The 15,947-nt window shown below is 37.8% G+C and overlaps 1 protein-coding gene across 6 annotated transcripts in view; it reads left to right on the forward strand.

The window, feature by feature from the left end:
- The first annotated feature begins 716 nt into the window (after nucleotides 1-716).
- The window catches only part of Cdadc1 (cytidine and dCMP deaminase domain containing 1), a 77,820-nt gene continuing 62,589 nt past the window's right edge, over nucleotides 717-15,947 (forward strand). For 4 of the 6 annotated variants that reach the window (XM_074043426.1, XM_074043428.1, XM_074043425.1 and 1 more), the window contains exons 1-4: nucleotides 718-952; nucleotides 1,649-1,746; nucleotides 10,860-11,037; nucleotides 15,258-15,827. In XM_074043426.1, the coding sequence (XP_073899527.1) occupies nucleotides 871-952; nucleotides 1,649-1,746; nucleotides 10,860-11,037; nucleotides 15,258-15,827 (928 nt within the window). In that variant the 5' untranslated portion in view covers nucleotides 718-870. Of the gene's footprint in view, nucleotides 953-1,648; nucleotides 1,747-10,859; nucleotides 11,038-15,257; nucleotides 15,828-15,947 lie in introns of all 6 variants that reach the window. The other 2 variants (XM_074043424.1, XM_020170906.2) reach the window with 1 other exon arrangement.

A 15,947-nucleotide genomic window follows, 5' to 3' on the forward strand; every position in this document is an offset into this window, starting at 1 on the left:
AGGAGGGTTGGTATGAGTTCTTCTTTAAAGGTCTGATAGAATTCAGCAGAGAATCCATCAGGTCCTGGACTTTTCTTTTTGGGGAGACTCTTGATTGCTACTTCAATTTCATTTTGTGTTACACATCTTTTCAGGTGATTAATATCCTCTTGGTTCAGTTTTGGATGATCATATGTGTCTAGAAATCTGTCCATTTCTTTAAGATTTTCGAATTTATTTGAATATAGGTTCTCAAGAAGTCTCTGATGATTTCCAGGACTTCCATGGTGTTTGTTGTTATCTCCTCTTTTGCGTTCCTGATTCTACTAATTTGGGTTTTTTCTATCCTCATTTTAGTCAGGTTTCCCAGGGGTCTGTCGATCTTGTTTATTTTTTCAAAGAACCAACTTTTTGTTTCATTAATTCTTTGTATGGTTTTATTTTTTGGTTTCCATTTCATTGATTTCAGCTCTTATTTTTATTATTTCTCTCCTTCTATTTGTTTTGGGATTTGCTTGTTCTTGTTTTTCTAGGAGTTTGAGATGTATCATTAGGTCATTGATTTGGGATCTTTCAGTCTTTTTAATAGATGCACTCATGGCTATAAACTTTCCTCTCAGGACTGCCTTTGCTGTGTCCCATAGGTTCTGGTAGGTTGTATTTCACACCCCAACAGAGACAGAGCCTCGTCCCTGCGCCACCGCGTCCACGCCACGCTCTGACGTCACGGTAGGCACCCGGAAGTGGTAGTCGCGCTTGAGACGTCATCTGTTTGCGCGAAGCTGGCTGCCGCTTATCAGCTGCTGGGCGGAGGCTAGACCGGAGCGTCTGGGTCAGGATCATGCCTGACAGGGAGAGATTTCCTGAGCAGCAGAGGCCACTAGGCTTGGGATGAAAGAAGCAGGGCAAATGCAAAATCTGGAGAGCGCGGGGGCAGGGCGATCAGTCAGCACCCAGACGGGCAGCATGACAGGTGAGTGCTGGGACCCTGCTTCCGCCACCCCACCTTTCGCTCTGCCATGTGCTTCCTCCGCTGTTGTCCCCTGGGCTCCCTGCCTTCCGCTCATTGCTTGCGGCTGCTCCTGGATGTGTCATCCCAGCCCAGGGCCCGTCCCGGCTCGGCCGCTCGGGCTTTTGAGATGGCGCCCTGTGGTCTAGGTCCCAGGACCCAACGCTGGGATCTCGGGGGCTGAGAGTCTGACAGTCCTCCAAATCGCACTTCTGCCTTGATTTCCAAATTACACGTCCACTGCTTGGCGGTCGAAGGTCACTGCATTTTTAGTGTCATGTTCTAAGCCTTGCCTTTGTGGTAATGCCGCTTTACAAGTCCAAAGAAAAGCTTGCTCTATGACAACGTCAGAAACAAGGACTTTAACTTTCTTTGGGTTGTTCCTATAGCTACGTGTTGTTATTATTTTGCCGGGTGAGGCCGAAGGAAAAGGGCCCAACTTTGGAAAGACTCTCAGAAGGTCACTGCAAACAGAGCCGTTGAAAAGTGAAGTCGTAGCGTCTCCTGCTTAAAAAAAAACAACAAAAAACTGATTCTCTTACCTAATAATCTTACATTTTCTCTGCCTCCTACTAAGGCTTCAGCATCCAACTAACTTTGAGGTTAGTTCGTTTTTTCAGCGTTAGGAAACGTCTGAAGTGCTTGCCCTCTTTTTTGTAGGTCAAATACCAAGGCTTTCTAAAGTCAACCTTTTCACGCTGCTCAGTCTCTGGATGGAGCTCTTCCCAAGAGTAGAAGTCCAAAGGCAAAAATCTCAGGTATAATTTGCTTCCGTAAATAACTTATACCTTTAGAAAATGTTCTGACATATGAGTTTCGTTGCTTCAGTTGCAGTCACACTTAAAAACCAAACTCAGTAAGTCTTAAGATTTGAGAAATAACCTGTATGGTTTGGTGTGATACGTGTAACTCACAGCATAGTGACTTATCTTTCCAATCTAAAAATAAAATAGTTAATGGTACTTATATGTAGGTTAGTCAGTAAGATTATTGTCTATACCAAATAGTTTATCACCAAGTTTTATAACGTTTGTGTTTTATCTAGATAGTTTTCCTTCTCCCACAGAACTGTAAACTACTTGAAGATACACAACATGTCTTCTTGTCTGCTTTCAGACCTACCATTTTAATGGTTAACCTAGTAACGCAAATTGGCTTGTTTTTCTATAAAAGTGTATTTTTTTAATCTCAAAAGATGATGGAAGCAGATTAGGAATGTACAATAAGAATAATCATAAAAGCAATATGTTGGAAGTGTGAGCATCTTACATCTTTTCTTCTGCCCTTGGGCAACAAGATGCTAGTTCTCATCATTTCCCTCCATGTTTGGAGTGGCATGATGATAGGCTGTCACCATTTGGATTTGATAATTTGAGAGGTCTAAGAGTGTTGTCATTAATTTTACAGGTGTTCAAGGTCATATTATAGCAAGTAGTGTTAGGTTAAGCATTTAAGAGATTTTCGAAAATAGCTGAAAGGGAAGAGAGATTTCCCAGTGGCTTCTCACCATTCTAACAACATCATTGTTAACCCTTTGATACTATCCTTCCAATTCTCCTGCATCTGCCTCCCAAGTGAAGATTTGTTTTTAAGATTTTTTTTTTACTGTTATAAAATTGTGCAGTGAGGTTTCCAATTTAACAATGATTCTACTGAATGGTTGCTTTAGATTTTTTTTTTCCCAGAAAGACTGTAAATGCTTAAATTCCCACCTTACTCTTAGGAGGCCATTCATGACTACCCTTCTTTTTACTTTTTGTTTTGGGTGCCTGCCTTACTGTGGCTGAGGTTGTGTGGTTGGTGCAGGAGTTACAAAGAAGAAAACATATAGTCTTTATTTTCTAATGGGGAGGAAAACTAGCCATTTAATAAATTAAGATACAATTAAGCCAGGTGCTGATGGCTCATGCCTCTTATCATAGCCACTTGGGAGGCCGAGATTTGGAGGAACAAGGTTCATTGCTAACCCTGGTAAGTAGTTCATGAGACCCCATCTCCAAAATAACCAAAGCAAAATGACTAGAGTGTGGCTCAAATGGTTGAGTGCCTGCTTTGCAAGTGTGAAACCCTGAGTTGAAACCCCAGTCCCAACCCCCCAAGCAGAGATGCTAAAAAGGCTGAGGGTCAGGTTCTACATGGGGAATGAAGAAAATATTCCCAGGGAAGGTAGGATTTGCACTGAGACTTAAGGATGAGTAAGTATTTGCCTAAGCCAAAAAGATAGCATATTAATAAATTTAGAGGAGTGAGAGAATTTGTGGTCCTCAAACTTGGGAGAGTTGGGTAGAAAGCTGAGACTAGAAATGAACTTGGAATGGTAGAGAGAAATCATGTCATAAAAACGTTGCATGCCTTGCAAAGGAGTTTAGATTTTATCCTGTTAGTATCAGCATTGCATTTAGGAATTTTAGCAAGAAGTGAGGGAATTTATCTCATGATAACATGGTACCTGTTGGAGTAGTGCTGTTCCCCAGTTTCCATGTGAAATGGTTTATAAATAGTAAGACATTTTTTAAAAATGTGGCTGGTTGTTGTGGCTCACATTTGTAATCCCAGCTACTCAGAAGGCAGAGATCAGGAGAATCACAGTTTGAGGTCAGCCTGAACAAAAACTTAATAAGATATCGTTTCAACCAATAAGCTGAGTATGATAGTGTTGAGCTATTATTGCAGTATGCAGGATGCATAGGTAGGAGAACCAAGGTCTAGGCAAGCCTGGGCAAAAACTTAAGACCTTATTTGAAAAATCACTAAAACCAAAAAGAGCTAGAATGTGGCTCTAGTGGTAGAACACCTGTCCAGCAAGTGAGCCTGAGTTTAAACCCCAATTGGGGGAGGGGGGGAAGTTATACATTGTTATTTCTTTTTTCTCACATGTGGCTCCACATTTATTATTGATTTTGAGAAAGCTTTACATTTCCTTCACAAGTTTTGAAGTTTCTTTATTCTTTCTACTTGTTAATAGCTTAATATTATTTTATGAAAGTAGAATATGCCCATACTGTTGGGTTGGGTTTTTTTGTTTAGTGTTTTTCGTTTGCTTTGCAGATTAATTTGTTATAAGGAGCCAAATAACAAGCAAATGTTTACAGATTTAAGGCTTTAAAATGTATAGTTTAAATGTGGGGGTTGGTAGTGTAGCTTAAGCAGTAGCCCAGGCCTTGTTAGAAATTAAATATTAATTTTGAAGCTTTTTTTTTTAATGTCCAGATTTGATCTCATTTTAATTGTATTTACACATATATACACACACCCTAAAATATATCCTGGACTGAAAATGGTTTTTTTTTTGACAGACTAGGACAAATTATATTTAATTAACAAATAATGATATTTAAGTTTCTGTTAGGAAGTTATTGGCCAACTAATTGCTGTGGTTTGTTGCATATAACACACACTCTACTGTTTCCTTACACTTTATAGAGAAAACTGTGAGTCCTGAGAAAATAACTGAGATAAAGCTTTCAGTTAACATTTTGATTAAAGATAGTGCTAAGTAAATTTAAGATTTATAAAACTTTATTATTAACAAGACTTTACACAACTTTGTATGTTGTTTAACAAAGGATCATCATGTTTGTGTCTCCATGTCTCAGGACCTTGTTTCTGGTAGGCAGATGCACTACCACTTGAACCACACCCCAGTCCTTTTTAATTTAGCTATTTTTCAAATAGGTCTTGCTCTTTTTTGGCCATGCTGGCCTGGACCAAGATCTTAGTCACACCTTCCAGGTAGCTGGGATGACAGGTGCACACAACCAGCCCCTGCTTGATAGTTGATGTGAGATATTGCTAAATTTTTGCCCTGGCTGGCCTTAGACTGCAATCCTCCCAATCTCCCGCCTCTGGAGTAGCTGGGATTACAGGTATTATGCCTAGCACAAGTTTTTTTTAAATGAAAGAAATTGGTTTGGTTTTAAATATTTTATTTGGAACTTTGTTTAGAAGTCTGACTCATACTTGTATCCATTTCAGTCTTTCAAATTAAAAGTTAGGACAGACATAGAAATGAGTGTAAAGATCATCAAAGTGAAACAAAATCCATGTTTTTGGAATGCCAGCCAACCTGGAAATAGGGTTGACTTGGACATAGAAAAGGTTACCTCTCTTACTTTCCAAGCTTGCCCTGCTTCTGTCCCTGAATTAGTGCCTTCCCAGCTGTGCTTCTTCACTCAGCTCTCAGTATCACGGTGACAAGCCCTAGGCCTTCACTTGAGTTTCTTACTTACAGGCCTTGGAACTCACAGATGCTTGAACTGGGGCATACTCAAGATTACTCTAGCAGTGATCTTTCAGGTTGAATAGGCTGTTCTATGTTAGCTTGAGAACTTGACTATAATTTTTAATATTATTCATATGGAAAACGCATTTTAAATTCCAGAAAGACAAATTGGCCAAATATTTAAAACATCATCACCTGTGGTTGTCACCTACTTACATACCTAGTGTCAGTAAAGCACAGGTGTATAGTAATTTCATTAGCTCTGATCTCATGACCCTTGCAAAGAAGCAAGACCAATGGTAGTGTGGGGAGAGGAACACAAAGTGAAGAGAGCATATTGTACTCCCTTTTACCTTGTTATTGTACAAACGTTATCATTGAAACTGAAGACTTAATATTCTATCTCTGCAGCATAAAAGAAATCATACTGTTATGCTTTTTATCTCCTTGGCTCCCTTTTTATACTAATATACATATAAAGTTTTGCAGGTGTTGTGATCATAGCAGGAATACACTTGTATTTGACATTGTTGTACTGCTATAGAGTTTGTGTGTTAATAACTTTTAATTATACATTAGGAACACACATGAAGTTCGTGTGTTAAACATGTTGCTATTATGTTTGTACTATAAAATAAATTCCTTAAAATGATACCCAGTTTTTCTTTACCATTAATATTTCTTTACCATTTACTGTGTTATAATTTTCTAATTTTATTACACATAGTCTTCATAGGGTTAAGATCTATTAAGAGAAAAAATATTCTTTAATAAGATTGTTTCACTTAATTTTTTTAGTCGTTTTGTTTTCTTATATGCTGGGAATGAAAACCAGGGCCTCGAGCATGCTAGACAAGTACTTTACGACTGAACTTCTTCCCTAGCCCTCACTTAAATTCTTTATTCTGCTTTTGCTATACAAAGTGAGTCACAGAAACTACAAGATGCAATTTGATATGTGTATTAGAAATACTGTTTTTGACACTTTTATCAGCCTTTTATCCTTTTAAAGTGTTTTTATGAGTTACCAGAGTAATATATGCTATTATTTATAAAATAAGCAGAAGAAAAAAAGTTCCTCATAATCGTACTTCCTATATACTACTGACATTTCTTTATTATTATTATTATTATTTCTCATCTTTTTTTTTTTTTCTCTATTTCCTTTACTCATTTGAGACCATTTAATTCTGGGTCCTATCCTTTCCACTTAACGTAAAAAACACATATGCTATAATGTTATAAACATTGGGGCAGAAATTTGGCTTAGTGTTTTAAGAGTAACCAGTGGTTTTGTACTCAGCCACCTAGGTTCAAAATTTGGCTCTGCCTCTTATTAGTTGTATAATTTCGAGTAAGTTACTTCTCTGAGTCAGTTTCCTTATCTATAAAATAGAATATTACTAGTATATACTACCTGGTAGTTTTTGTTTTGTTTTGTTTTGTTTTGTTTTCTGGGTGGTGGGAATCAAATCCAGGTCCTCACACATGCTAGGCAAACCCCCTACCACACTGAGCTACAGTCCTAGCCCATTTCATGGGGTTTTGTGAGCAATGAATAAACTAATATTTGTAAAGCTCTTAGTGCCTGGCATATGCTATATACTTTACACTTTTTATAACTTTTATAAATTGTATGATAGTTGTATTGACAGGCCTATCTATCCTCTTATTACTGGTTATTTAAATTGTTATTTTGCAAGCTTTAGTGTATTATTATCTTATAACCACTTCCAAATATAATTGCTGTCTTAGTTTTTCTATGCTATCAAATCTTTATACCGTTTGGGTACTCATTAAAGACTGTTCAGCAATGAAAACTTTTTCTGAGTCTAGTCCAAAACTAAATAAGTGAGTGGAAGAGAAAGTAATTGCTTATGAGACTTATGGGGGCATAATTAAAACTTTTGGAGTAGAAATCAAGCACTATGAGAATGACTAACATTTAAAAATAATATCTCCCCTACTGGTTCATAGGTCTTCATTTTAGTTGAAGTTAGACTTATCTAAATTACCTGTTACCTTAAGCATGAGAACTAGAATAATTGCACTGCTCCATCGTTTTTCTCTCCTCACATCATATTGTCCCTCTCCCAACTCTTCCCATTGTGGCTTCTGTTACCTTATTTTTATACTAAAGTGCCTCACTGTACTGTTCCAGAACAGAAGCAGTGTAGCATATGGCTGACACTGTGGATTTTGGGCTAGATCCTGGCTTATACATTCGTTTTCTGTGTGACTGTGGTTGATTTATATATTCTCAGCCACAGTTTCCTAAATAGCTGCTTTATAAAGTTTTGAGGATTAAATAAGAAAATTTCCAGCCTACAATATGGTAACCACTTAGTTGACTTAACGGTCTTGTTTCCACTCCTTTAACTATAACCTTTACAATCACTCCCCGCCCCCCATCATTTCACTAGCAACCCCATCACTGCCTCTACTGGGCCATTTCTCAGTGTTGTGTTTGTAGCAAAGAACCTTGAGGACCTTTGGGACAAAGAGCAGGTTGGCTGTTTGCCATGAAACACCAGGATTCCCAAGCTTGGTGTTCCTGTCCTATAACACAACCCACTGTGAGTCCAGGCAATTTTGTGGGCCCAGCTGCATTACTTCCCTTGGGACTTGAGGACCAGGAGCCATCACATACCTGATGGTCATACTGCTGTGCTGTGAATAATAAGGTCTTTTGTCTCTGACCTAGGAGTTTCATACTTTCTGCTAGTATCCATGAAACAGTAACAGGTTAACATATTAGTTTGTAAGTAAGGTAAAATCAAAAGTCAGACCTGAAAGATGAACTTTGTTCTTTGTAATAATACATAGTATTTCCTTGTTATTTTTATCTTTTTAGTTTTCCAAAGATTATGATTCATTGGGTGTGGAGTAGAGAGTAAACAGTTCCCAGATGATTCTGATGTACATTTCTGATGAGATTTTTCTGATTAGTTCCAAGAGTGAGTTTCTAAAATGCCCAATAAGAATATAAAAATAATTTGCCTCAGGTTTTTTAACTGTTTTCATTATAAGAACCACAAAAGGAAAAAATATTGAATCACTATTTAAGTAAATGTACTAGTTCATGTACAAAACAGACATTTAGTGTAAAACTCTGTGACTAGGATTACATAGTTACTTTCCAAGATGTTAGTGAAGTCAACCAAAATCGAGATCCAGAAAAGTGATTCACTAAAAAGATTCAGTCTTCTGGGAGTTGCAGTAAGTGGAAGTACCAACATGGAATGCAACTCAGGCTTTTGTTTGTTTTAAGTTTGGGATGGAAAAACCATTGTCTCAAACTTGATATTTTGGCTTTAGCTAGAAGCAAAATGAGAAATATACATATATATTTTCTGAAGCAAAAAGGACTCTGGACACAAAGTAACAAACCTGACCTGAAAGATTGTTTCATAAAAAAATAAAGTGAGGAGTAGTCATGCTCCTAAGGTCTTACAAGCAATTTTTAGAAAGTCCTGTACGTGGGGTTTCTGGCTTTATTTCTGTCTGCTTAACTACTTGACAATCTGAAATCAACATCAGCCAGGCAGCAGTGGCTCACTCCCGTAATGCTAGCTACTCAGGAGGCAGAGATCAGGAGGATCTCAGTTTGAAGCCAGCCCCAAAAAACCCATCACAAAAAAAGGGCTGGTGAAGAGGCTCAAGGTGTAGGCCCGGAGATCAAGCACGAGTACCACAAATTGATTAATTAATTAATTAAATGAAATAAATAAAAAAAGTCAACAGCATTCAGTTCATTTGAAGCTACTTTAGCTGCTCAGGTTAGTTGGTTAGTTCATTTTACAAAGTGGGCTCTGATGCTGAGATTTTTTTTTTCTTGCCAAATTCTTTTTTTTTTTTTTTAAATATATCTTTTATTCATATATACATACAATGTTTGGGTCATTTCTCCCCCCTCCCCCTTTTCCTCCCGCTCCCTCCCTCTTCCCCCCATCCCCTCGATTCCAAGCAGAAACTGTTTTACCCTTAGCTAAGATGTTTTGATATGGTATCATTGGTTGTTTTCCAAAATGACCAGTTTTTTAAACAAATTTCCTGTAAGTTTTCAGAAATGGATGATAATAATGTATATTTTGTATTCAAGGAACGTAAAATTCTAAAATGGGAAAGGGATCACACCTTCAGGGTAAATTTGAAGCTTATTTTAAAGGCCAATTTTTCATATTCTAGATATATTTCCATATAGTCTTAGATATATTTTGGTAAGAGAAAGATTTTTGTATTCCTTTTAAATGTCTTTATAGTTTAGGACATGCTTGGTTAACTCAGAAAGGAAATTCCGTGAAATCTCTATTTCCTCTTTTCAGGCATTTCACAAAGTATCTTTCTCCGTAGTTTCAACCGTTTATACTCATAACTGAACTGAAACTTGACAGTGTTCACAGAGCTTTGGTCTGATCTTGGGTAAGAAATAAGGGATACCCTATCCTCAGCCCGTTTCCCTCATGCCCTAGCTCCAGTCCCTAACCCAATGGTCAAGTTTACATTCCTTACCTTGAAGTCTTGCTGTGAAAACAGTGTACACTATTTTGTGCCTGATGTACAACTGATTTTTTTTACCTTAGTCTGTTTTATTTATATTACTATTGTGCCAGCTCTTTTTAATTAGTATTTTTATAAGTCAGGACAGTTTAGGTTCAAAGTAACAGAAATGCTTCACCCAAAGAGGTCCTTTAGAATTTTTTAGAATCCCTGCCAGTGTCCAGCCTGCAGATTAAACAGCCTAGTACCGCCTGGAATTCTGTACAGGAGCTCACTGCCGGTCCCAGCTACATTAGTCTGTACTGCCATAATGCTGAAAATTGTATACCCAGTATTTAGAAAGATGCTGAGAATACTCTTCATTTTAATCAATATTTAAATTTTACTGTACTGGGGTTTGAACTCAGGGCTTTATGCTTGCTAAATAGGCATTCTACCACTTGAACCACTCTGCCAGCACTTTCATTTTGCCTGGGCTGGCCTGGAACTTTTATCCTCCTAATCTCTGCCTCATGAGTAGCTAGGATTACAAGCCTGAGCTATCAGTGCCTGGCTAATATTTAAAATATTTTAAAGCCAGGTGTGGTGGTACACACCTACAATCTCAACACTCAAGAAGGTGAGGGAAGAGGATCTCAAGTTTGAGGCCAGCCTAGGCTGCATAAATTTTAGGATTTTAGGATGACCTCTGCTTTAGTTCTGCTTTTCATCATTTGTGTATCAAGCCTCTGGGCCATATATTATTTTATATATGGGCCATATTTTATATATGATTTAGCTATATATAAAATCTGGGGAATTTCCAATTTTTTCCTTTTTGCCATTTTGAGAGTTACTACTAAGATTGGATGCTATAAGAAACAAATCAAACTTACTTGGTTCTTGCCTTTACTGGGTTAAAATGCATTTATTTTTCACTAAAACAAAGCAATAATAACTACACATTTAATTGATTAGCAGAGCCTTGGTTTTGAAATTTTCTCATCTAAAGTCAACAGAAAACTTTCAGAAGTTCTTTTGGACCTAATGAGAATTCTACTTTTGTGCAAACTATATTCAGACATGACCTAAACAAAGCTTTCATTTTATTAATGTATGTGGCTGTGGGGTATTATAATTGCTAACTTACTATTTTGTATCTTAATGTAGGTGAAGAAAACTGGTCTTGTGGTGGTGGAAAACATGAAAATTGTTGGTCTCCATTGTTCTAGTGAAGAGTTACATGCTGGGCAAATTGCTCTTATTAAACATGGGTCGAGGCTGAAAAACTGTGATCTTTATTTTTCCAGAAAACCATGTTCTGCTTGTTTGAAAATGATTGTAAATGGTAAGTGCAGATAAGAATTTGGGGAGAAGTTAAAAACATTTATCTGAGAGCAAATGGAGGAACAAATTGCCTAAATACCACAAAAATGATGTGAAAATATTAGTACATGTTTGAAGACTGTTTTCCACAATGTAAGAGGAAGAATCAGAAAACGTGTTCTGATCTCAGCTCTATCCACGCTCCAGCTAACTGACACTTAGTAAATTATAGACTGATGCTAAAAGAAACCCATAATTTCAGTAGTTTAATATACATATCTCCCCTAGAATGCCCTACCACAGATGTTGCTGAACAGCAGGCAGCTTTACTCCATGTAATTGAGTCACAGGACTCGGTATCCATCCTTATTGCTGTTGTCATCCCGGGGCCTTGCTCGAGTCTTCTGCATCCAGAGGCAGACTGAGAAAGAGAAAGTGGAGGAGGCATACCCACTTCTTAAAAACCCTGGTCTGGGAGACTACAATGTAGCTCAGTGGTAGTACACATGCCTAGCATGTTCAATCCCCAACGCTGAAAACAACCAAAGACCTAGAAGTCACATGCATCATTTTTGCTCATTTCTATGTGGGATCTGTAGGCTCTCCCCCAATGGCTACTGTACACTTTGGAAGGAGGAGCACAGATTTTTAATGTGGAACTATCCACCTCTGTCAGACCAGGGCACTCAACTAAGCCTGTCTGTGCTTAGATTATATTTTGCACCCAGGTAAATGGATAGACCATTCTGTCATTTAAAAAAAAAAATGTTAATATGTTACCTTGTACATGGGCATTGTGGTGCCACCACACACATAAAACACACACACACACAAAGACAAAAACCTAATATATTTCTTTCCCAGATTCTTTCCCTCAAGGTGTTATTTGGGGGTCAAAATAACAATTTAATGTAGCACATGATCTAGTACCAAATGAGTGGTACAGGCTGAAAGTGCTGCATGATCTCAGAAGAAGCAGTGATCCCTGCAGGGTGGCATGCTATGAAAGACTGGAGCTGAGCTACGTTGTGATGGATCAGCTATAGCGGGGGGGTGGGGGGGGAATGCATTGCTAGTCGGGGGTAGCAGCACAGATAGAGTCATCAAGATGTAAGAAGTGAGGTTCAGTATTTGCAATGGAAGATTATTCTTGGGAAGTGGTGGAAGATGAATTATCATGATGGATTGGGGCTTTGGCTTTATCTTCACCAGAGTTCCTAGGACCTGATTTGTGGAAGAGCTATATTTTTATATCTAAGCTCACAAGCACTGATCAGATCTGTGTTAAGCTACATGGGGAAGTACTTCAAGGGAGAAATGGTCATGTGACTAGAGCCTCCTGGTCTGTGACAGGTATATCAAGCAGATAGGTTTCTGTGAGAGTGACTTAGTTCTGTTGTCTCTTATTTTCCCAGAGGAGAAAATAAGTATCAAAATGTTGCTGGCATGCTTTCTCCTTTTGCCAGTTCACCAGGCATATTGGACATTATCACTGGTATTCAGTTGGCTTATAATTCCTGATGCATGTAATGTGGATCCACTGAAGATTTTTGAGCATGATGCAACATGACTATAATTATTTTTATTGTTATTAAATTTGAACAGGGAGAAATGAAAGATTAGAAGCTTTCTTAGTAGACTATTGGATTAGACAAGCTATAAAATAGGGTTCAGGTAGTGACACTGATATAGGAAAGAAAGAATGTGAAAGAATCAAAACATTTGTTGACTGATCTGTTCTACAGTCAAGGGGGAAGAATGAATAAAAGATCGTTGTGTTTTGTGCTGAGCTGCTTGTGTTGAAAGCTCCGTAATTGCCTCAGAGCCAAAAATTAGAAGGGTGGGGAGTGCAGGTGACTCACTGTGCTTGATGTTTATGCCATTTCCACTTGACAAGAGGGAGAATGAAAAGTAGAAAACCAGGAAGGACCTACAGTGGATATATGTTTATGTTGATACTGTTTTCCACCATGTAAGAGGAAGAGTCAGAAAACATGGATTTTGCTTTCAGCACTTATCTACTCATCAGCTAACTGATACTCAGTGAATTACAGGATGATGCTAAAAGAAATTCCAGAATTTCAGTGGCTTAATATACGGGCATCCCCCTAGAATAGCCTAGCACAGGTGTTGGTAAACAGAAGGAAGCAATATATAAAGATAATTGTTCTGTTAGATTAAGATACCTATTTGGTTATCTTGAGTAAGGTTGAACCCATGCTATAGCTGAATTACTTTAGTTACAATCACTCAGTTAAATTGAAGCAAACATGTACTAGGTTCAGTGGTTCTCAAAGTGTGGCTCCTGATGATCCCCACATCAACAATATTTTCATCCACACTAATGGTACCACATCAATGGTAAGTGGTTTGGCTACACAGGTGTTACAGCCTGAAGCAAGGCAGTAGTGCCAGACTGTACTAGTAGCTGTTGTACTTTTCAGACACTCTGAGTTTTTAAAAAAAATGCAGTTTCACATAAGAATATCCTTGGTGAAACAGTAAAAATCATTAATTTCATTAAATCTTTATCCTAGAGTGAACATCTTTTTACTATTCAGTGTGAAGAAAGAGAGATGGTTACAAAACACTGTCATTACAAATCTAAGTTGCTTAAGGAAAACTGCTTTCATGATTGAGTTGCAAGCTAGCAAAAGGTCTCTATTGTAAAGTGGTCATTAATTGGCAAACATTTGTGTGTTGATGAATAAGGCAACTTCATTGTTCATTCTGAAATACAAATTAAAATACTTTTTTCATGTTTGTTATCCAATTATGTTTTCTCTTTTGTAAATTGTTCATATCTTTTTGTCTCTCTTGAGGCCTTTTCGTCTTGTCAGTTCATAGATATTCTTAATGAATTAAGATCATTTCTGTATATTAAAGCTTACTAGCCTTTCCTGTGTCACATTGATTAAAAAAATGTTCTCTTTGGTTTGTTGTTTTCAATGTTGTGGGCTTTAAGAAATTCATACTGCTTCACCAGCAGCACTCCAGAATCACCTAAGAATCTTTCTATGTTATACATTCTTTGTGGATAGTTTTGGTAACTATGAGGAGTACCACAATAGGTTTAGCTGTTTTCCTATGTTGGTCATGTAGGGTTTTTAAAAAAAAACATTTTTAAAGCCAGGTGCCAGTGGCTCATGCCTGTAATCCTACCTACTTGGGAGGCAGAGATCAGGAGGATCGTGGTTTGAAGCCAGCCTGGGTAAATAGTTCGTGAGACTCTATCTCAAAAAATACCCAACCCAAAACAGAGCTGTGGAATGGGTCAAATGGTAGAGCTCCTGCCTAACAAGTGTGAGGCCCTGAGTTCAAACCCCAGTATAGCCAGAAAAACTTTTTTAATATTTTAAGGAATGCTGCCCTAAACAAGTATACATGACATTTTTTCTTCTCTTTTCTCTTTAGATTTTTTTTTTTTTTTTGTGGTAACGGGGTTTGAACTCGGGGTCTACACCTTGAGCCACTCCGTCAGCACACTTTTGTGAAGGTTTTTTTCAAGATAGGATCTTGTGAACTATTTACCCCAGTTGACTTCAAACCATAATCCTTCTGATCTCTGCCTCCTGAGTAGTTAGGATTACAGGCCTGAGCCATTGGAGCCCAGCTCTCTTTAGAATATTTTGTTAGAATAGCTTTCCAGAAGAATTTTAAGAGACAGGAACATTCTAAAATGCATAGATGAATTGTTTATTCCAGATACAAAACTCTAGACCTTATCAAGTATTGGCTGTAGCATTTCTACAAGCAGCCATGGGACCATGAAGGACTCCTACACAGTCCCAGTGCTGAACTTGAGGACCACACTTAGCAAAACCAGCAGTCCCACAAATGCCTTCCCAGCAGAGGCCTTTTCCTTGGAGGCCATATGATTTCTGTTGCAGCTGCTCAACTCTGCCATGCAAAGGCAGCCAAAGACTAAATGAATGGGGAAATGTTCCAATAAAACTTTGTGGACACTGAAGTTTGAACTTCTCATAATTTCATGTGTTATGAAATATTCTTTTGATTTTTCCAATCATTTAAAAATGTAAAACCCATATTTAACTTGCAAGTTGTACAAAAACTGGTAATGGACCAGATTTGGTCTTTGGGTAATTAAGATTGTATAAGTGACACAGTAGTAGACATTTATTATATGGGGTCCTCATGTTCTATGCAATTGTAGAGTAGATTTATCACAAAAACTCCAAGTTCATGTAGCAGGTAATTATCTTTTGTCTTTTTGTATTTCAGCTGGAGTTAACCGAATTTCATACTGGCCTGCTGATCCAGAAATAAGTTTGCTTACCGAGGCTTCTAGTTCTGAAGATGCAAAATTAGATGCCAAAGCAGTGGAAAGATTGAAATCAAACAGTCGGGCCCATGTGTGTGTCTTACTACAGCCTTTGGTGTGTTGTATGGTGCAGTTTGTAGAGGAGACCTCTTACAAATGTGACTTTATTCAAAAAATTGCAAAAACAGTGCCGGATGCTAATGTTGACTTTTATTCTGAATGTAAACAAGAAAGAATAAAAGAATATGAAATTGTATTTTTGGTTTCAAATGAAGAAATGCATAAGCAAATACTGATGACTATAGGTTTGGAGAACCTGTGTGAAAACCCATACTTTAGCAATCTAAGACAAAACATGAAAGACCTTATCCTACTTTTGGCCACAGTAGCTTCCAGTGTGCCCAACTTTAAACACTTCGGATTCTACTGTAGCAGTCCAGAACAGATTAATGAAATTCACAATCAAAGCTTGCCACAAGAAATTGCAAGGCACTGCATGGTTCAGGCCAGGTTATTGGCATATCGAACTGGTGAGTTAAATGCTTAGTTCATAAATTTGGGATAATTGGGTTGTATTTGTTCATCTTATCTATAATAGAGTTCATTTACTCTTAGATAAAAAGTTTGGCATTCATGTAGTGTAGAGAAGT

Source organism: Castor canadensis, chromosome 10 (assembly GCF_047511655.1).
Source record: "Castor canadensis chromosome 10, mCasCan1.hap1v2, whole genome shotgun sequence".
In the NCBI taxonomy this organism is placed as follows: Eukaryota; Metazoa; Chordata; class Mammalia; order Rodentia; family Castoridae; genus Castor; species Castor canadensis.